The following is a 22,070-nucleotide window of genomic DNA, read 5'->3' as shown; positions in this document are numbered from 1 at the left end:
GATTATATAGAGATGGTATTGGAGGATAGAAATAGGAAATTTTAGAGGTGGCGTGGTTATTGTTAATAGCCAGTATGACCATAAGAGTCGATTGCTGGTGGCAGTGAAGGAGGCCAGAGTGTTGGAGGACTCCTCAGCCTATGCATACAAACCCACCATGAATGATGACAGAAGTAGAGGTGAAGAAAAAGACTGAGTCGGGCTTTTTTTCCATTGCTTTTAGATAGAGTAGAAGGTGGGAGAGAGGGAAAGAGAGAGACACATCAGTGGTAGAGACATCAATTAGTTGCCTCTCACATGGAAGTGCTAGGGATCAAGCCAGCAACTGAGGTACATGCTCTTGATTAGGAATCAAATCCCAGATGCTTCAGTGCATGGGCCAATGCTCTAACCATTGAACATAACTGGCCAGGGCTGAATCGGGCATTTAAGTTCTTAATAAATAAGGGGAGTCAACCAATCCTATATAATAAAAGCCTAATATGCTAAGTGTCCAGTCGACCAGTTGGCCCTTCAACCAATCAAAGCATAACATGCTAATGATATGCTAAGGCAGCTGAACTGCTCGCTATGACATGCACTGACCACCAGGGGGCAGACGCTCTAACCAGTAGGTTAGCTTGCTGCTGGGGTCCTGACGATCGGGACTGAGCAAGAGGGGCTGGACACGCCCTGGAGCCCTCCTGCAGTCCCTCCCTGGCTGGCCAACCTCCTGCATTTCTCCCATGCCTTGATTGTGCACCGGTGGGGTCCCTTGGCCTGGCCTGCACCCTGTCGCAATCCTGGACTCCTCGGGGGATTTCAGAGAGCTGGTTTTGGTCCAGTCCCATAAGGGTAGCACTACTCAGCCAGAAGCTGGGCTCATGGCTGGCGAGCACAGCGGCAGTGGCAGGAGCCTCTCCCACCTCCGCAGCAGCACTAAGGATGTCTGACTGACGGCTTAAGCCCTCTCCCCCGAGTCACACATCCCCCAAGGGCTCCTGGACTGTGAGAGGGTGCAGGCCAGGCTGAGGGACCCCCTGAGTGCATGAATTTTGTGCACCGAACCTCTAGTCCTAAATAATAAAAGCCCAATTTGCAAATTGTCCCCTCTACCAGGAGTTTGACCAGGGGGCGGGGCCAGCTGGCCAACTGCAGAAAGGGAGGCACCAGCCAGCTACAGGCAACCGCCGGAGGAAGGGATGCTGCAGCTGGCTGCTGCTAGGGACCCTACCCATGCACGAATTTCATGCACTGGGCCTCTAGTAGAGACAACAAATGTCTAGAGCAAAGCAGAGCTGTGGATGGTATGATTTCATAGCATGTACTTCAAGGAACCTGGGGCTTAATGGTGGAGCATGACTAATCATCTGGAAGCTGAAATTAGTATTAAGAGGAATCTCAACCCCATCGCCAGGCCCAGGTTTTCAGGACTGTAAGTGTAGAACAGCTCAGTTGGCTGAGCATTATCCTATGCACCGAGAGGTCACTGGTTCAATTCCCTATCAGGGCACATGCCTGGGTTGCGGGCTCACTAGAGTGCAGGAAGCAAACAATGGATGCTTTTCTCTTTGATGTTTCTCTATCCCTCTCAGCTTCCTCTCTCTCTAAAAAATGAATTAAAAAAACATATTTTTTTAAAAAGGATAGAACAGCCCCAATCTGAGAGAGTTCTAGGGGAAGCAGTTTTCATAGGATGCTACATGTTCAGAGAAGAGGTGGAGAAAATAGATATACCCACAGAAATTGGGATAGCATATTATATCAGTACATTAAAAGTAGAACTGAGCCCTAATTGGTTGCAGGTTCTATCCCCTGCCCTAGTTGGGGCACATGCAGGAGGCAACCAATCAATGTGTCTCTCTCACATTGATGTTTCTCTCTCTCTATCTCTCCCCTTCCCTTCCACTCTCTCTAAAAATTAATGGAAACATATCCTCTGGTGAGGATTGAAAAGAAGTAGAACTGCAAGGGTTCTTCTGAGATGACAAATAAAAAATTTGTTTAAATTCTTGATTTCTTTATTTAACATGGTTTTTATTTTTTTAATAGGTTTTATTGATTTTTACAGAGAGGAAGGGAGAATGATAGAGAGAAACATCAATGAAAGAGAAACATAGATTGGCTGCCTCTTGTACGCCCCCTACTGGGATTGAGGCCACAACCAGGCATGTGCCCTGACTGGGAATGAAACCAGTGACCTCCTGGTTCATGGGTTGAAGTGTAATCCCTGAGCCACACCAGCCAAGCTAACTTGGTTTTAATTGATTAGACTTAAAATAACTGTTTTCTTCCCCATCCTTACTTTTCTCCACTTTTTTTATATAGCAGACAATATGAAACACCCTTTGAAGGCAACTTAATTAATCAAGAGATTATGCTAAAACGGCAAGAAGAAGAAATGATGCAGCTCCAAGCCAGGATGGCCCTTAGACAGTCTCGGCTGAGCCTGTATCCAGGGGATACGATCAAAGCTTCCATGCTTGACATCACCAGGGACCCTTTAAGAGAAGTGGCTCTGGAAGCAGCCATGACCCAGAGAAAACTAAGGGTAAGCTGGTCCTCAGATCGCTGCGGCTGAGCTTCGTCTCGTGGGGAGACGCTGTGCAAAGAACTCGTAGCTGTTCTGTGGGGACCCTGAAGTTGCCTGGAAATGAATCTCACGTTAGTGTTCGTAGCTGGCTTTATTCAGCACTGTGGGCATCATCTTTTAATAAGAAATTCATTACATCAAAGCCCAAGCAGATCAGATAGATGTTCACGGTTAGTTCGGAAGCTCATGAATGTTATCAAGAACAGTCCGTCTTTCTGCGCTGTCATTTTCAGAATTGTGGCAATAATTCACTTTATAGTCATGCAGTTCCAAGCATATACCCTCATACTACAATCTCCAAACACAAGGATAAACAAATATGCATTTTGTATCTGTGAGGAATTTTTTTTTTATGTGTTTCCGTTGGTTTATTTTGTTTCAATATATGCCATTTATTTTTATAAACATAAGCTCAAAATGAGCAGACTTCTTATTTCATGTAAAATATCTTGGAAAATTTTACAACTTCTATAATATTATTGTTAAGGGCAGTAAAGTATTCCATTTTGTGAATTTACCATGTACCATAATTTTTTTTCCTTTTTTTAAAATATATGTTTATTGATTTCAGAGAGGAAGGAAGTGGGGGAGAGAGAAACATCAATGAGAGAGAATCATTGATCACCTGCTTCCTGCACACCCCCTCCTGGGGATCGAGCCCGCAACCTGGGCATGTGCCCGTGACTGGGAACAAACCTGAGACCCTTCAGTCCATAGACCAACGCTCTGTCCACTGAGCCAAACTGGCTAGGGCTCATACTTTCTTTAATAAGTTTCTCATTATTGGACATTTTAAATTTTTCTAATTTATTGTTTTTTTGTTGCTATTGCAAGCATTGCTCCTTTGAACATCCCTATAGCTAAATCTTTGCAAATATGTTCCTCCAAATAAAATAGCCAAATCAAAGGCAACATCTTTTAAGACATTTGACACATATTATTAAATTGCCCTCTTCAAAAAGTTTGTACTAATTTATGCTTTTATGATCGTGCCTCTTTCACTGTATTCTTACCTACTCCAGATATTATTATCATCACCACCACCACCAATTTGGTAGGTGAGGCAATCTTTCATTTGTATTGTTTCTTTACAAATCATTCTTCAAAAGCAAAATAAATACTAGTAAAAGGGATAAAATCTAGAATGATTTTTTTTCTTTTTTTGTTCTGCACTCAGAAAATATATTACCCTTTTCTGTTTTGTTTTAATTTTTAAAATCTGGAATTGAGTTGTAATTGATAAGACACTGTCCCATTTTAAAGTTATTAAATTCCAATAAACATACTGAATTTGTTTTAAACTGAAAAGAAGATACTCAATAAGGCTTCATCAATTTATTATCCTATATAATAAAGTGATAATATGCAAGTTGACCATCACACCCTCACAAGATGGCTACCTGTGACCAGACCGGCAGGAGGGTTAGTGAGGGATGACCAAACAACTGAACAACAGGCTGCATGGGGTGACCACGCTGGTGGGGGGCTGTGAGGGGCAACCAGGCCGGCGGGGGGGCTTTTGGGGGTGACCAGACCAGCAGGGGGGCCAGTTGGGGGCAACCAGGCTGGCGGGGGGGTGCAGTTAGGGGTGACCAGGCAGGCAGGCAGGTGAGCGATTAGGAGCCAGTGGTCCAGGATTATGAGAGGGATGTCCCCTGAGGGGTCCCAGATTAGAGAGGGTGCAGGCTGGGCTAAGGGGACCCTCCCCCCACCATGCACGAATTTCATGCACTGGGCCTCTAGTTACAAATAATATCTTTGTCAAAATTAGGCAATAGGCAGGGTATCATGCTAAAGTTAATTATCAGAAGCATTAAAGGCATACATAAAGCATAAAAGGCACACATATATACACATCATTTTCCTAAATCATAGAATTCATGTAAAACTTTGGCTCACTAGAGATTCATATAACTGGCAGTCTGTACCTTTACAATATGCCACTGTTACGTGTAATCCCACTAAAAACCTGTGCTGTCATATAGGCAGTCAGTGCCTGGCTGTTTTAAAAACACTTTATCAGAGACATGCTTTATCAGTGACTAGAGAATTTGAACTATTGGTCATTAAATGGTCGCATGGTGGTATGGTGTTTGTTGTTGTTTTCTGAAAAGAGCAAGAAGGGTATGTTTTGGGGGCTGAAAAAGAGTACTAGTATTAGAGGAACAATTCCACAATTGAATTAATGTTCTTTCCCAAAACATAAATTTTTATTTAATTTTGTTTTTATATTACTCTTGATGCAGACACATTTTAACTTGTTCATACCCTGTTGCCGTAGTTGATCTATATTAGATTCTGTTTCCCATGGCAGGCCATTCTCATTTTTTTCTGCTCTATTTCTATTCTTGTTTAAAATGTGCCCTATTGGTTCGTTCGTTGATTATTAACAAACCCATAATGTTAAACTTTTACTTAAATGGTATCTGTCATGTTTCACACTTGGTTAATTGGGTAGAATTCCCACACCGAGCTATAAAATGATCTGTACAGCCGAATGCAAAGAAAAAAACAACATAAAAATAAAACTTCTGGAGCCTCCATGAGAGGCTCCACACACCACCTGCCTTTGGCTTCAAGATTAGCCCTGCTTTTTTCCCACCTTTGTCCATTTGGACATAATCTTTCAATCTATTCTGATCCTACTCTGACCTGGAGTCTATCTTGATTTAAGACATCTCCTCAATCAGTTCTTCCCTCTGGGCAGAAACCCTGGATATACAGTAGGTCAAGGCAAAGAGTACATTGAGAAGCAATAATTGTGGTGTGTGGACTCCACTTTCTCCCTCTCCCAAGTCCTCCCAGCTCCTGAGATAGGATTTTCTTACTTGAGACAGCAGTAAGGGGCAGAAGCTATGATACATATACTATCCCTAATAGTCAGTATTTTGAACAAAAGAATAGTGTCACAGGGTTCCAAGAACATACTTACAGATGGATATGAATATTTTGTAATCACAAATGTATATTTTGACAATCACAGTATTTTATATATTTTGTTTTTTTAATTATGACTTGTTTTAGGACAGATTCAGTCTCACTCTCTAAAACAGTGAGATTCTGTACAATCCCTTCACACATTAGCAATATTAAACCACATCCTTAATGAGCTTGAAACTCTATATTACTTCAAAAATTAAGACTGCTGTTGTACTTTTAAGAGTCTGAGTCATTTTGGAGTCCAAAAATGGAAAATCTTGTGAAACAGTATAAAACTAGGCTTTTCATTTGGTGTCACTGGTAGAAAACAGAGCTGAGGAAAAGCTTCTGTCCACACTGAGTGTAAGGCACCTTCCCTTCCTGATCTGGTCAACTCCACTGTCCTTCTTTATTGAAAGTTTCTGCATTTGTTTCAGGTCACCTACTTCTAATCAGGTGGCTTTACATGTAATTTATTTTTATTATTACATTATTTCTTTTGAAGGAAAGAGCTAGAATAATTAAATCTCTTAATTTTACTTATTATGTGATTTGCAGAATTTCTTTGGCCCCGAGTTTGTGAAAATGACGATAGAACCTTTTGTATCTTTGGATTTGCCACGGTCTATCCTTGTAAGTAATAAAACCAATTTGTATCACTCTTAGAAAATAATTTCAGTAATGATTTGAAGGGAGAAAAAAAAAACAGTTGAAATTCTTACAAAGTTTACTTTAATAGATGCCATTCTTTTTTCTTTTTTTTTCCAATTGTAGACAAAGAAAGGGAAGAATGAGGATAACCGAAGAAAAGTAAATGTAATGCTTCTGAGTGGGCAGAGATTGGAACTGACTTGTGATACCAAAACCATATGTAAAGATGTGTTTGATATGGTTGTGGCCCATATTGGCTTGGTGGAACATCATTTGTTTGCTTTAGCTGTCCTCAAAGGTACCAAAATTTTTAAATTCGGGTTGCAATATGAAAACTTGGCAACAATTTGACTGACCTGTTATGCCCAACCTTGCTTTGAGAAATAGTAATTACATAAACATTCAGCAGGGAGGAGTAGGAGTCTAGGAACTCCCTTCCTTCTTCTAACTAGGTGCGTTGTTTTTGGTTTTTCTTTTCTTCCTTTTAACCCTCACCCAAGGATATTTTTCCATTGATTTTTAGAGAGAGTGGAAGAGAGAGGGAAAGACAGAGAGAAACACATGGATTGGTTGCCTCCTGCACGAGCCAACAACCAGGGCCCAGGCTGGCAACGAGCCTGCAACCAAGGTTTGTGCCCATGGCTGGACTCGAACCCAGAACCCTTCAGTCATAGGCCGATACTCTATCTACTGAGCAAAACCAGCTAGGGCAAGATGCATTGTTTTAGTGGCTGTGTCCTTTTTGTATCTTCTGCACTTGATTATGAAGAATTTTCTTTGGCTTTTGGCTATATAAAAATGGATTTTAATTGTTATATTTTGAGGACCATTATATATGTCAATTGCCTGCTTATGTATTCTAGAAGTTAGTATCCTGCTAATAAGACTATATAGCAGGACCCTATTTCGGAATCTTCACTTCAACTTCTTTAGCCTACTATCCTAAAATATACAGTGTCTTTATGAATGTTGCTGGTGGATGACTGAAAATATGACTTCACATATTTTCTCCTCATCTGAGCCACTTTCACATCTATAGTGGCCTCAGAGCACAGCTTCATTGGAAGTCGCTCCTGGTTGTCAATTAAAATTTCCATAGCAATAAGAAGCCCTTTGTAGTTGGGCTTAATAAGTCTCTTTAAATTGTTATGTTTATAAATTGCTCTTTCATATTTCAGATTCCTGTTTACCTCAGAATTTATCTTAGAAAGCTTAGACAACGAAGTACCATAAATTATAATTGAAGGATCAAACCATCCTGAAACCCTGCCAGATCAGGATAAGAGAAATATTTCTTTTAATTCAGTTTATTGAATTCTTTTCTTTAAAACTAATACTCCATTTTGTAGTCATCCAGTAAATATTCAATTAGTGCCAATTGGTTTTCTGTCACTTTACTAATTATAATTTTATGCTAAATAGATAATACTAATTAAAGATATTCAATTAATTAAAATTTCTATATATAATATACCTAATTTCTTAAACATTCTGGATAAATCAAATTTTAGTGAATAAGCTATTATTTGGAGAGGGTCAATAATACTTAAGTGATGATTTAAAAAAAATAACTCTGGCCAGTTTTGCTCAGTGGTTAGAGTATCAGCCCTCTTACTGAAGGGTCATGGGTTCCATTCCCAGTCCAGGGCACGTACCTTAGTTGCAGGTTTGCTCCCTGCCCCTAGTTGGGGGCAGGAGGCAACTAGTTGATGTGTCTCTCTCAAATTGATGTTTTTCTCTCCCCTCCTCTTCCTTCCCTTTCACTCTCTCTAAAAACTCAATGGAAAAGAATATCCTTGGGTGAGGATTAAAACAAATAATAATAATAAAATAAATTTTTAAAATGATGACTGTTCTTCCTAGATTTCAGCTGGTAGCTCAGTATCCTCCTGTATAATAAAAGCCTAATATGCAAATTGTCCTCTTGACTGGGAGTTCGATTGGGAGTTCGACCAGGGTGTGGGGCCAACCAGCCAACTGCCCGCAGCTCCTTCCCCCAGCTGGCCCCGCCCCCTATTGGCCCTCCCCACCCTGATGGGGGGCGGGGCCAGCCAGCCAACCTCCTGCGTCTCCTTACCCTGGCAGTGCATGAATTCGTGCACCGGGCCTCTAGTAATAAATAATAACTAATGTTTATTGAATGCTTACCATGTGCCGCACACTTTACCAAGTGTTTTATATCCATTATGTCATGTGATCCCTACAACAGCCTTATAAAGTAGGAATTGCAGGAAATGGTACTATCCTCATTTTACAGACAAGAAAATTGATGTCTAGAGAGGTTAAGTTTATTCATTATTACATAGATAGTAAATGATGTGGCCAGAAGTTAAATTCAGGTTTATCTGTCTTCAAACCCCTCATTCTTTTTTTTTTTTTTTTTTTTTTGTGGTTGTTAATCCTCACCCGAGGATATCTTTCCCATTAATTTTTAGAGAGAATGGAAGGGAGGGAGTGGGAAGAGAGAGAGAAACATTGATGGGAGAGAGAAAAACATCGATGTGAGAGGGACACATGAATTGGTTGCCTCCTGCACCCAACTGGGGCCAGGGATTGAACCTGCAACTCAGGTACATGCCCTTGACCAGAATTGAACCTGAGATCCTTTGATGCATAGGCCAACACTCTAACCACTGAACCACACCCATTAAGGCAAGACCTCTCATTCTTTTTTTAACTATATTTGTATTAATTTCAGGGAGGAAGGGAGAGGCAGAGAGAGAGATAGAAACATCAATGATGAGAGAGAATCATTGATCGGCTGCCTCCTGACATCCCCCACTGGAGATTGAGCCCACAACCCTAGAATGTGCCTTTGACCAGAATCGAACCCGGGACCCTTCAGTCCACAGGCTGACGCCCTAGCCACTGAGCAAAACCGGCCAAGGCAAGACCCCTCATTCTTAAAAGACTAAGCCATATTGCCTCAGAGTACCCTGTCATATTTCTTCATAATTTTATTTTATTCAATATTTCTTTTATCTGAATGTTTTCTTATTTTGTTTAAGATAATGAATATTTCTTCGTGGATCCTGATTTAAAATTAACCAAAGTGGCCCCAGAGGGATGGAAAGAAGAACCGAAGAAAAAGAACAAAGCCACTGTTAATTTTACTTTGTTTTTCCGAATTAAATTTTTCATGGATGATGTTAGTCTAATCCAGTGAGTAAGCAAGAGTTTCTGTTTTTCTCTTCTTGACCCCTGGGTTTTTGACCCATTAGTTTACTGATACTGAACTATTTGATCTGATCGACGATAATGTTTCCTTTATCATAAAAGAAATAAATTCTTCAGCATCGTTTATTCAATAATTGTGGCTTAAAAGCTTCATAATAAACTGTCTTGGAAACTAAACTTATCTGCCAATAATACAAATTACCTCAAGATTGAGGATAAAGCCCAGATGTCTTGTGTTTGTATTTATTTTCCAGACATACTCTGACCTGTCACCAGTATTATCTTCAGTTGCGAAAAGATATCTTGGAGGAGAAAATGCACTGTGATGATGAAACCTCTTTACTGTTGGCCTCTTTGGCTCTCCAGGCTGAGTATGGAGATTATCAGCCAGAGGTGGGATATTTTTTTTCTCCAGGACCACTTTTGCATTACTGTTCTTATTCTCAGCATAATTAAAGACTAAATCTAGTTGAGATGTTTGCTGTTTAGATCTAGAGATTTTTGAAGCTAGTTTGGTACTTCAAAATGACCAAGTTCCCCATGTACTTTGGTTATATACAATCATACACTGTGGGATTTCTTTCCTTCCTTCCTTCCTTCCTTCCTTCCTTCCTTCCTTCCTTCCTCCCTCCCTCCCTCCTTCCCTCCCTCCCTCCCTCCCTCCCTTCCTCCCTCCCTTTCTTCCTTCCCATCAGTCTATCTTTTTTTAAATTAGCCTATTTCAGAGTTTCGGGCTATCTAACATTTACCCTTTTCCCAATTTCTACCTGGTAGATACTAACTAGACACAGAGTTACCAGTCAAATCTGGATCAAAGGGACCTTCTACTTTCCACATGGATCCATGCAGTAATGGGCTGAGAGCCCAGCAGAGTTCACTGTATGGAGAATAGATGTTCAAGCCCAAATATTCTAGAATTTAAGTGGATTTAAGAGGGAGCAAGAGACTATACCACTCAAGCAGCACCCTACAGAACATTAGCCCTATAGTGACATTTGGCTCGCCTCAAGTTTCCAGTCGGTTCAGTCACACTACCTCACTGAATAAGAGAGAGACTGATGCATTGCCTTTGAAACTCACTTCTCAGAGAGAAGTGTAAATACAGGCATCTTATCTCTTGGTTGAGGCAAGAACTTTCAAGTAGGAGGAAAAGGGCAAACAGAATTGCTTACAAAAACATTCTCCTTTCTAGGTTCATGGTGTGTCTTATTTTAGACTGGAGCATTATTTGCCTCCCAGAGTGATGGAGAAACTTGATTTGTCCTATATTAAAGAAGAGTTGCCCAAATTGCATAATACCTATGCAGGAGCTTCTGAAAAAGAGACGGAGTCAGAATTTTTAAAGGTAACTACACAAGATTATAGTGATAAGCTTTGTATCTGTTTCAAAGTAAGCAAGGTGCCAATAAATGATACTATGAATTATCTCATTTTATTTATTCCTGACTAAAATCATGGTATTTTAATTCTTTTGTAAATGAGGGAACTGAGACTCAAAAAGGAAATGTAATGTTCCCAAAGTGAATGGCTATTATGTGGGGTAAAACTGTGATTTGAACCCGTATCTATTTGTCTATGGATTCCATGCTTCATGCTTTTTATGTCCCATCTAAGAAATCTTTGTCTAACCCACAGTGACAAAGAGTTTCTAAGTTTTATAGTTTAGCTTTTATATGTAAATCTGTGGTTCATTTTGGGGTTAATTTTCATATATTGGGTGTAATAAGGATTGAGATTCATTTTGTTGGCGTGTGAATATTCAATTGTTTTAGCAACATTTGTTGAAAAGACTATCCTTTCTGTATTAAACTACATTGGTACAAGTTCTGTATCTTTTTGTCACCTCTTAGCAAGGTGTATGGTATTGTTCCAACAGGTCTGCCAAAGACTGACAGAATATGGAGTTCATTTTCACCGGGTGCACCCTGAGAAAAAGTCACAAACCGGAATATTACTAGGAGTCTGTTCTAAAGGTGTCCTTGTATTTGAGGTTCACAATGGAGTTCGAACATTGGTCCTTCGCTTTCCATGGAGGGAAACCAAGAAGATTTCATTTTCAGTATGTCTAATTTAACCCCATTTGATTATATTTTTAAATAAGCGTTCTCAATTTCAAATGTAACATATTAATTGACTTTACTTAAATTTAAAACCTTGTCATTCAGTAGGACTAATATGCCTTAATATTTTGTATTTCACTCTTCTTTCTTAGCTGTAGAAAGTATTATTGAGGTTTGTTTTTGGTTTTCTCAGGAAGTGATTTAAAAAACAATATTAGACATTCCTAGCTGGTTATATGCTCAATTAACTTTAGTTAAATTGCAACCTAGTTGACTTTTCTGTTAATTCAGAACTTATTCTAGGGTATTAACTTCTCACATGGAGAAACCCCTTTAATGTATTTAAGATAGATAACTATTTTAACCACAGTGAACTTTGTCTTGCCCAATAATAGGCCCCTCACAGCAACTATTTGAATCTCAGTGGTCTAGAGATTTACTTGATTTTATGAACTAATCCCAGAACTTTCTGCAGTTTTTAGTGTATATTCTCTATAGACATAAAGTTAGAAAAGTATATTTAGAAAATCACGTTTATGAAAGATAGGGAACTATAAAGGCGTATTTTTATTCTGAACATTGAAAAGCAATTGGCAAACCCCAGAGATGAGTCAGAAATATATTCAGGTATTTGTTTTTTTAATGATATTCAGGAACTACTGACATCTTTAGTTTATGTTTGAGCAGAAATATAGTCTCATCCAACAATGTTTATAAAAATATCAATAACAAGGCCCCAACTGACTCTGAATAATCTTCAACCTAGAGACTTTTGAGATCAATTATAGACCTAATTGTTAGTTGATTGGTTTCCTCTGAAACCTGGTAAACTAAGATTACCAGGTGATATGTTCCACTGGTAAGCCCAGACCATCCTCATCTTCTCAAGATGGTCAAGACCAGAAACTTAACCTGGATTTATAACGAAGTAAACTGTTTCACAAATATTGTACCAACCTTGTATTCCCGAATAAATCCCACTTGATCATGGTGTTTGATCTTTTTAATGTATTGCTAATACATCCAGTTTGCTAATATTTAGTTGCAGATTTTAGCATCTATGTTCATCAGGGATATTGGCCTATAGTTTCCCTTTCTTTGTAGTGTCTTTCTCTGGTTTTGGAATTAGTATAAAATTGCCCTCATAAAAAGAGCTTGAAAGTCTTCCCTCCTATTGAATTTTTTTTTGGAATAGTTTGAGGATAGGTGTTAGTTCTTCTTTGGGTGTTTGGTAAAATACACCTGTGAAGCCATCCGGTCCAAGACTTATGTTTGCTGAGAGTTTTTTATATTATTTTATTACTACTTCAGTTTCATTAGTTGTAATCAGTCTAAACAGGTTTTCTAATTCTTCCTGATTTACTTTTGGAATATTGTATGTTTCTAAGAATTTGTCCATTTTGTCCAGGTTGTCCAATTTGTTGGCATATAACTGTTCATAATATTTTCTTCCAATCCTCTGTATTTCTGTGGTGTCAGTTGTTACTCCTCTTTCATGTCTCTCTTTGTTTATTTGGGTTCACTCTCTTATTTTTCTTGATGAGTTGGGTTAAAGATTCATCAGTTTAGTTTATCTTTTCAAAAAGCCAGTTCTTGGTGTCATTGATCTTTTGTATGTTTTTCTTTCCAGTCTCTATGTCATTTATTTACACTCTGATCTTTACGATTTCCTTCCTTCTACTTACTCTGGGTTTTGTTTATTGTGTTTTGGGTTTTTTTCTAGTTCTTTTAGGTTGTAGGTTTAGATTGTTTATTTGAGGTAGGCCTATAATGCTATGAACTTCCCTTTCAGGACTGCTTTCTCTGTGTCTCATAGATTTGGGATTGTTGTGTGTTCATTTTAATTTGTTTCCAGGTCATTTTTAATTTCTTCCTTGATCTCATTGTTAACCCATTCACTGTTTAATAATATGCTGTTTAGCCTCCATGTGTTTTAATGTTTTTCAGTTTCTTTTATTGTAATTGATTTCTACTTTCATACCATTGTGGTCAGAGAATTTGCTTGATGTGATTTCAATCTTCTTGAATTTGTTAAGACTTATTTTGTGTCCTAACATGTGGTCTGTCTTTAGAATGTTCCATGTGTACTTGAGAAGGATGTATATGCTGCTGCTTTGAGATGAAATGGTCTGTAAATATCAATCAAATCCTGCTGATCCAGTGTGTCATTTAAGGTTTCCATTGCCTTGTTGATTTTTTTGTCTGAAAGATCGCTCCATTGATGACAGTGAGGTGTTAAAATCTTCTACTATGATTGTATTGCTGTCGTTCTCTCTCTTAATTTCCACCAAGATTTTCGTTATACATTTAGGTGCTCCTATGTTGGGTGTATATATGTTTACAAAGGTTACAACCACTCACTGGATTGATCGCTTTAGTATTATGTAATGAGCTCTTTATCTCTTGTTAATGGCCTTTGTTTTGAAGTGCATTTTGTCCATGTATAAGAGTTGCTACTCCAGCTTTTCGTTTGTTTGTTTCCATTTGCATGGAATAATTCCTTTCCATCTCTTCATTTTCAGTCTGTGTATTTTTTTGTTCTGAGGCTGATCTCTTGTAGACAGCGTATACAGTGGAACCTCATTTCCCAAACTTAATTCGTTTGGAAGGTTGTTCAAAAACCAAATCATATTTTCCCATTAGAAATAATTTAAATGAAATTAATCCATTCCAGACCCCCAAATGATTCCCTGTTTTAACCTTTCTTATATACAGTACATGTCTACTGTTTAATCTATAAATAAACACTTTAAAAACAAAAAGGACATGAAATGTAAATGAAAATTTAACAAAAAGGAAATGAAATGTACAGTAAAAAAATCAAAATATAATAATAATAAGCAGCAACAAAAGCAAAAAAAACACACAAAAATATTCATAACACAATATCCTGAGATTTTAACAGTGGTAAACTGACTCATACTTGCACATTCTCTCCTTTGTCACCTGAGAGACATGTGACTGATCATTTAGGTGTCAGCATAAAAAGCATGGTCAGGTTGAGAAGCAAATTGTTCGAGATGGGAGACATTTGAGAATCTAGGTTTGACTGCATCATTTTTTCTTGTTTGTTTGTTGTTTTTTTTATCCTCACCTGAGGATATTTTTTTATTGATTTTAGAGAGAGAAAGAGAGAGAGAGAGAGAAACATTTATGTGAGAGAGAAACATCGATTGGTTGCCTCCCGTACACGCCCTAACCAGGGATCAAACCCTCAACCCTCGATCTAGGTATGTGCCCTGACTGGGAATCGAACCCTTAACTTTTTGGAGTATGGAACAACACTCCAACCAAGTGAGCCACTGTCCAGGGCCTGAGTCATATTCTTATCCATTCAGTTACCTTAATGTCTTTTCATTGGAGCATTTAATACATTTACATTTAAAGTTATTATTGATAGGTGTATATAGCCATTTTATTCTTCATATCTATATTCCTCTCGCTCTGTGTTTCTTTTTTTCTTTTTCTTAAAGTAGGCCCTTTAACATTTCTTTCAATACTGGTTTGGTGGTAATGAATTCCTTTAGTTTTTTGGGGGGTTTTTTCTGTGTGTGTTTTTTGTCTGTGAAGCTCTTTATTTTGCCTTCAGTTTTAATGACAGACTTGCTGGATAGAGTAATCTTGGTTGTAGGTCCTGGCTTTTCACCATTTTTAATGTTTCATGCCAATCCCTCTGCCTGAAGTGTTTTTATTGAGAAATTAGCTGAAAGTTATGGAAACACCTTTGTAGGTACTAATTGCTTTATTCTTTTGGCTTTTAAAATTCACTCTTTGTCTTTAATCTTTGGTATTTTAATTATGATATGTCTTGCTGTGACCCTCTTTGGGTTCATCTTGATTGGGACTCTCTATACTTCCTATACTTGTATGACTTTTTCCTTCACCATTTAGGGAAGTTTTCAGCCATTATTTCTTAAAACTGGTTCTCTATCCCTTGCTCACTCTCTTCTTCTGGGACCTCCTATGATATGGATGTTGTTATCTTGTCATTGTCCCAGAGGTCCCTTAGGCTTCCCTCACTTTTTTAAATTCTTTTCTTCTAATCCTCACCTTAGGATATTTTTTCCTAAGGTGATTTTCAGAGAGAATAGAAAGAAGGGGAGGATAGGAGAGAGTTGGGGGAGAGAGAAATATCAATTTGAGAGAGACACATCGATTGGTTGCTTCCCTCTCGTGCCCCAACCAGGGCCTGGAATCAAACCTACAGGGCCTGGAATCAAACCTACAACCCAGGTATGTGCCCTTGACAGGAATCGAACCTGTGACCCTTCATTGTACAGGCTGACATTCTAACCACTGAGCAATGCCAGCCAGGGCCTTTTTTCTTTTTGATGCTCTGCTTGGGTACTTACTGGTATCTTGTCCTCTAAATTGCTGATTGGCTCCTCTGTTTCATCTAACCTGCCTTCTAGTGTATTCTTCATTTCTGACTAGTTATTTTTTATGGTTTCTGTGTCCTTTTTAATTCTTACAATTTCTTTAAGTTCTCACTGAGATCATCCATTCTTCTCCTAAGGTCCCTGAATATTCCTATAACCATTGTTCTAAACTCTTCATCTGGTATTTTGATTGCTTCCATTTCATTTGATACATTTTCTAGGGTTTCTCTTGCTCTTTCTTTTGAGGCACATTTCTTTGTCTCCCCATCTTGTCTCTCGGTATTAGGTAGATCTGCTATGACTCCCAAAATTGTTATGATGGCTTTATGATGAAGGTATCTTGATGGGAAATTGGCCCCAATTCAATCAAACCATTTAGTCTCTGCTAGAGTCTCCAGTTCTAGTTCGTTGGACAGGCTCACTACAGGCTCAGGTTGGGTGCAGCCAGCCATCCCCTCTGCAGGAACAAGCTCAGCCTGGCAGAGTCACCAAGCTCAGGGGGACAGATCAAGAGTCTCTTGTGTGATGCTGGTCTAGCCCACAGAGGGGGGCAAGCACTTTGTCCTAGTCCCAAACAATAGCTTCCCAGACACTCACATTCTGAATGTCCCAGCTCTCACTCCCCCCTGCAGAGCACGTTATCTGGAATTTGGAAGAGTAGATTCAAACAGTCTCCCTTTGGGGGTGGTGCCTGCAAACCTGTAGGAGGGGATTGGTCACTTCTTCTCCCTCCTGGGGTAGCATGGGGTTATCTCACAGGGGAGATAGAAGTGGTCCCCCTGTAATGTGGCCACACAACCCCACACCCACCCATCTCTTTCCTAGACAAAGTTTCTGCAGGAGATGTGCACCACAAGTCCCAGCTCTGCATAGCACTCTGGCTTCCCTGAGCAGCTGAACTCAACAGGGTGGGGCCAGCCAAGTGATTCATCAGGTTGTCAGGGTGGGTGCTGGCTCTGCACACCAGGCTGGGGAGACCCGTCCCCTTTTTAAAGCCACAGTCACTGAGTCTCTGCCAAGAGCCTGCCCAGAAAATGAGGGCTCCAAAGATCACTGCTGGGTGCAGCGAGCAGATCCCTCCGCAGGACTGAGCGTGGCAGAGTGCACTCCCCAGGCTGGTGCCTTAACAATGGGAGTGCTCATTCCTGGGGAGGTGCATGGGGATCTGTAGCAGACTCTCTTCTTTCCCAGACGACTAAGTCCCCACTGAGCTTCACCCCCAGGTGCTATGCAGGCTCCTCCTCTTGTCCCTGTTGCTCCAAGTGGAGAGAGAGTTTTGCCGTTGAGATACCCTCCAGCCTCTCAGCCCCTCACCTGGGGTTTCCTCATTTTTTTAAATTCTTTTTTTCTAATCCTCACCTTAGGCCATTTTTTCCTAAGGTGATTTTCAGAGAGAATAGAAAGAAAGGGAGGATAGGAGAGAGTTAGGGGGGAGAGAAACATCAATTTGAGAGAGACACATCAATTGGTTGCTTCCCTCACGTGCCCCGTCTGCAGCCCTCTGACCAATCTCTATGTGGCTTCTGCAAACCCTTGGTTATGGTAGTTCCGTTCAGCTAACATTCAGCTGGTGATTCAGGTTGATTGCTCTATAATTTAACTGTAAATTCGGTTTGAGTCTGGGAGCAGGGGTGAGTGTAGCTTCCACTACTCTGCAGCCATTTTGGAATGCTGGTTTTTTGTTTTGTTTTTTTAACAAAGAGAACAGGGTCCTAGAGATTTCATTGGCAACAACATCCTATTTTGTTTTTATTACATTGATTACATATTTTTATAGTTGGATTCTATTTATGGCAAGTGATACTGGCTTTCTGTTTACAGTTGTGATATAAAGTTTCTTTAAGTGAATATGTGTACGTAAGCAATTTATAAACAAGACCAGAAATTATGAAAATGTTACCTGGATGAATGAAGTTTGAATAATACTCCATTATTGTATCTTTTGTGAGCCTTCCAAATTGAGTTTTCTATGCTTACTTATTTCTGCATTTGAAGTCAAAGACAAGGGACATGAAGTAGGGAGAATAATTTGTACCATAGAAGAAGCCAAGAACTAGTGTACAGTCTACCTGGACTCAAGCAGTTCTCCAGACACATTAGTCTTAGATCTCACATTTTGAATGCTAGACTTTTAAGGCACACAGATCACCTTCAAGCCTCAGCACATGAGTCACATTTTAGGATGCCCTTCTTACACAAGAAAGATTTGTTTTTCAAGAAACATCAGGGAAATGAGACTAATTTGTGGTTCTTCTTTCCCTGAATTTTTTAAGAATTACCATCTCTAAAAATTGATGTGTTCATTTTTCAGCTCAGCAGTTTCATTATTCAGTGCATCTCCATTCCAAATTTTTCTTGCAACTTCCTGCAACTTCCATATCAGCTTTCATACCAAGATTCTTCTTGACTGAATCACAGCTCTTATTATTATACTAGAGGCCCAGTGCACAAATTTGTGCATGGGTGGAGTCCCTCAGCCCGGCCCGTCTCACCCAGTCCTGATCAGGGCCGATCGGGGCTGGCCGGCCATGGGGAGGGACTGCTGGAGGTTGGCCAGTTGGCCGGGGGGATGGGGCCACTGGAGGTTGGCCAGCCACGGGAGGTTGGCTGTGGGAGTGCACTGACCCCCAGCTGGCAGCTCCTGCATTGAGCGTCTGCCCCCTGGTAGTCAGTGCGCATCATAGCAACCAGTTGACCAGTCGTTCAGTCGCTTCGGCTTTTATATATATAGATATTAATAAATCAACTTTTGTTGAACTTCATGTTCTTTATCCAAGACAGTAAAACTTACATTTCTTGTACTTTCCATTTCAAATAGGTTTGGTGTTTCTAAGCATTGCAGCAAACTAAAAATATTAGTAATCTCATTAAACTATGTTTTCCTTGCTGGTGGCTGGTATATAGTCTGATTTAGGCTATAATTTGTGTACATGCAAATGATATTAATTTCATTTGTTTTCTGAATTTTTAGTAATCCTGGTTTATATTTTTCTATACTTGTATTGAATGTAGGTCAAGGAATACTTATGCCTAACAATGTGAAATAATAATATTTACATGTTAATTATTGTTTATAAATTTGGTCATGTATTAAAGTGATAGGGAAATATCCTAATAATTAATGCCCCTGATTAATATTGTAGAAGAAGAAAATCACATTGCAGAATACATCAGATGGAATAAAACATGCCTTCCAGACAGACAACAGCAAGGTATGCCAGTACCTGCTGCATCTCTGCTCTTCCCAGCATAAGTTCCAGCTACAGATGAAAGCAAGACAGAGCAACCAAGATGCCCAAGATATTGGTAAGGAGACACAAACGATGACAGATGACTCCAGGGTGTATGCATGGTTTTTGCCACAAATTTTAAAAGCACTTCCATGTTTAGGATAAAAATTACAAGCTATCTAGATGTTAAATGATTAAGTCAAGTTTAGAAAAGTGTGAAAAGAAGCCGAAATTTCAATTTCATGTTTGTTTTGAAAACGACCCCAGACCAGCCAGGGGATACCTGTTGAAATATATATTTTGTGTTTATCCCTAGGATAACTAATGTAAATGTTATAGACATTTGGGTTATATTCTCTACCATAGTAAACTTAAGCACTGTTTGGGAAGGTAAGACTAATATACATGAAACAATAAATAGTACACAATAGAGGGTCAGGGTTTGAATGACAGATTATAGCGTACAGACTCTGTGATCATGAGAAGAGGAGAGGGGGAGCAAAGACAAGGGTACTTGAATGATGGCGCTTGAATTGGAATTTTGAAGAACAAAAATAATTAAATAGATTAAACATAAATGGCAAGTTGTTTTCCAGATGGAGGAAAGAACCTGGGAAATAGGCAGGGGGCAGGGGAGTATGCACCCAGCATGGTGAAGTTACATACCTTAGCACATTTCCCACCTGTTAGTTTTACTTGGGTGTGTCCTGTTTTGAGACTGACATGAATAGCCAAAGTACCCAATATAAATGGTCAGGAGAGTGGTTTTGGTTTCTTTTAAAAGGGAACCAGCAGAAGAAAGTAATTCAACAACTCTGAAAGAACATCTCAATCAGAACTGAAATATTTGAAGGTTAACTTTGCAAGACCACATGTAGAATTAAAGTTATATAAAATCTAGTTCTGTGTAGTATATAGTTATACAAAATCTAGTTCTGCGTAGTATATTGTTATAAACTTCAAGTTAAACACTCTGAAGGCTTAGTTTAAAAAATTTAATGGAATAGCACTCATGACCTGTGTGCATCAGAGCTCTCTGAATTCCTTATCCAAACTTTCTCACATCCTGAAATCTTACAGAAATTATATTCCCCGTGGGATCAGAATGGGGTGATGGCAACCTGTGAATAGCCTTTCAAAATCAAGACGGTAGGGGCTGTATGCTTATTAAAAATGAAGATTCCAGAAACCTACCTGAAACATGGTATATCCCAATCTTTGGGCATTGGGTTCCTGGAATCTGTATTTTAACCGGCTTTCTTCAGTATTGATGTTTATGCATGCTAAAATATGATAACTACTGCTATAATCTCATTATTCCTTTTCTTTTCCTGCTTTGCTAAAAAATGTATATGTTTCCAAACTATAGTGAAATATCTAATTTATTAGGGTTACCAGTATTTCTACTTGGACTCATATTCAGTACAAACCAGAATTGAACAAATGAAGGTTACATCATTATAGATGTGGTATAGTGTACTATAGTAACAAATAATCAGAAGACCATCTGTGAAGCTAGCCTTCCATCTTCAACATGTCTTATACTAAAGAGTAATGTAGTATAGATCTTAACAATATAGTGAAGATCATGAACTATGGAGCCAGATGCCAGAATTCCAACCTCATACTATTACTTATAAGTTCTGAATCTTGGCAGGCTACTTAAAACCTCTGTTTTAGTTCCTTATCTGTAAAGTGATTATCCTAATGAGAATACCCTATAATACATCATAAGGTTGCTCTGAAGATGAATGTACTGTAAAGCAATTTAAAAATGCCTGGCATAGTGTAAATATTGAATAAGTATTTATTATTATCATGACCATCATTGTTTTACCACCATTGTTACTAGTAGTAGTAGTAGTATGGCCTTAGGAAAATAATTGACTTTTTGGAGTCTGACTTTCTTCATCCATGAAGTGGGAACGCTGTCTGTATCTCACAGATTTGCCCTGGGAATACAATAGCTGTGGATCCTTGAACTCATATGGGAAAGCATTTTAAAATGGTATTAATCTATATTTTCCCCAGATTTTGTTAAACCTTCAAAGGAATTATTTTCTGGTTAGAATTGGCTTAGAAGTAACCGCCTGCCCATGTAACTATCTGACAAGTGAAAATAACTGGTGTTATCTATAGGATGTTGAAGGGCTAGCAAATGCATGTTACTTCTTTAGAGTTATAGAATTGTGAAAGGAAGAACCTTAGAGGCCAGTATGTTGGAAACTTTACTGATGAGGGAAAAGGTTCAGAGGAGATAGCGTATCACCTAGCCTTAGAGTTAGAAGTCAAACAAGGCTGAAACCCTGGTCTCTTAAGTTCTGATCCAATAATCTTTCTATTTTGATGAGCTTTTGAAGAACTAATTTGCATGGAATTAAATTACGATTAATAATCATTTATTAAGCACTTACTACTTGTAAGACACCATGCTAGGTGCTGTGGGATAACAAAAATAACTGACGTCCCTCAACTCCAAAGAGCATACAGTTAAGTTGATGTATAAGGAACTACAAAACCATAAAAGGGACTGAACAGTAAGAGCACAAAGAAAGGTTAGGAAGTGTGGAGTACAGACTGAGTATGGAACTAGCAAGCCTTTGGGTTCAAATTTGGAACATTAGTATTAGGATGTAGGCTTATTCTAATCTGTATCCCATCTTGGCTTAGAGCAGCCGTGGGCAAACTACAGCCCGTGGGCCAGATCCGGCCCGTTTGAAATGAATAAAACTATTGAAAAAAAGACCGTACCCTTTTATGTAATGATGTTTACTTTGAATTTATATTAGTTCACACAAACACTCCATCCATGCTTTTGTTCCGGCCCTCCGGTCCAGTTTAAGAACCCATTGTGGCCCTCAAGTCAAAAAGTTTGCCCACCCCTGGCTTAGAGTTTTTTCAAGGTGAAAGCAGTAGGATAAGCCAGGTAACTGGATGATTTATGATCCCATCCCACAAATATTTGCAATATTTTAAGTCCTACACAGGAGTAGGATATGAGTGGATTTAACTAGCATAATCCTTGATGTTTACAAAAGAGATATATACTAAACAGAACTGGCTGTTCCTATTCCTGCTAAAA

General features: G+C 39.1%; 1 protein-coding gene across 1 annotated transcript in view; it reads left to right on the top strand.

Annotated features, from left to right (window-relative positions):
* Positions 1–22,070, top strand: part of PTPN13 (protein tyrosine phosphatase non-receptor type 13) — a 205,838-nt gene that overhangs the window by 112,839 nt on the left and 70,929 nt on the right. Inside the window, exons 10-17 of the mRNA XM_081109984.1 lie at positions 2,308–2,530; positions 6,050–6,124; positions 6,266–6,440; positions 9,151–9,304; positions 9,574–9,712; positions 10,512–10,664; positions 11,196–11,378; positions 18,902–19,064. Coding sequence (XP_080966110.1) covers positions 2,308–2,530; positions 6,050–6,124; positions 6,266–6,440; positions 9,151–9,304; positions 9,574–9,712; positions 10,512–10,664; positions 11,196–11,378; positions 18,902–19,064 — 1,265 coding nt within the window. The remainder of the gene's footprint in view (positions 1–2,307; positions 2,531–6,049; positions 6,125–6,265; positions 6,441–9,150; positions 9,305–9,573; positions 9,713–10,511; positions 10,665–11,195; positions 11,379–18,901; positions 19,065–22,070) is intronic.

Source organism: Myotis nattereri (assembly GCF_964212035.1).
Source record: "Myotis nattereri genome assembly, chromosome: 1".
Lineage (NCBI taxonomy): Eukaryota > Metazoa > Chordata > Mammalia > Chiroptera > Vespertilionidae > Myotis > Myotis nattereri.
The sequence above is the reverse complement of the archived record's forward strand: the minus strand, read 5'-3'. Positions and strand labels throughout refer to the sequence as shown.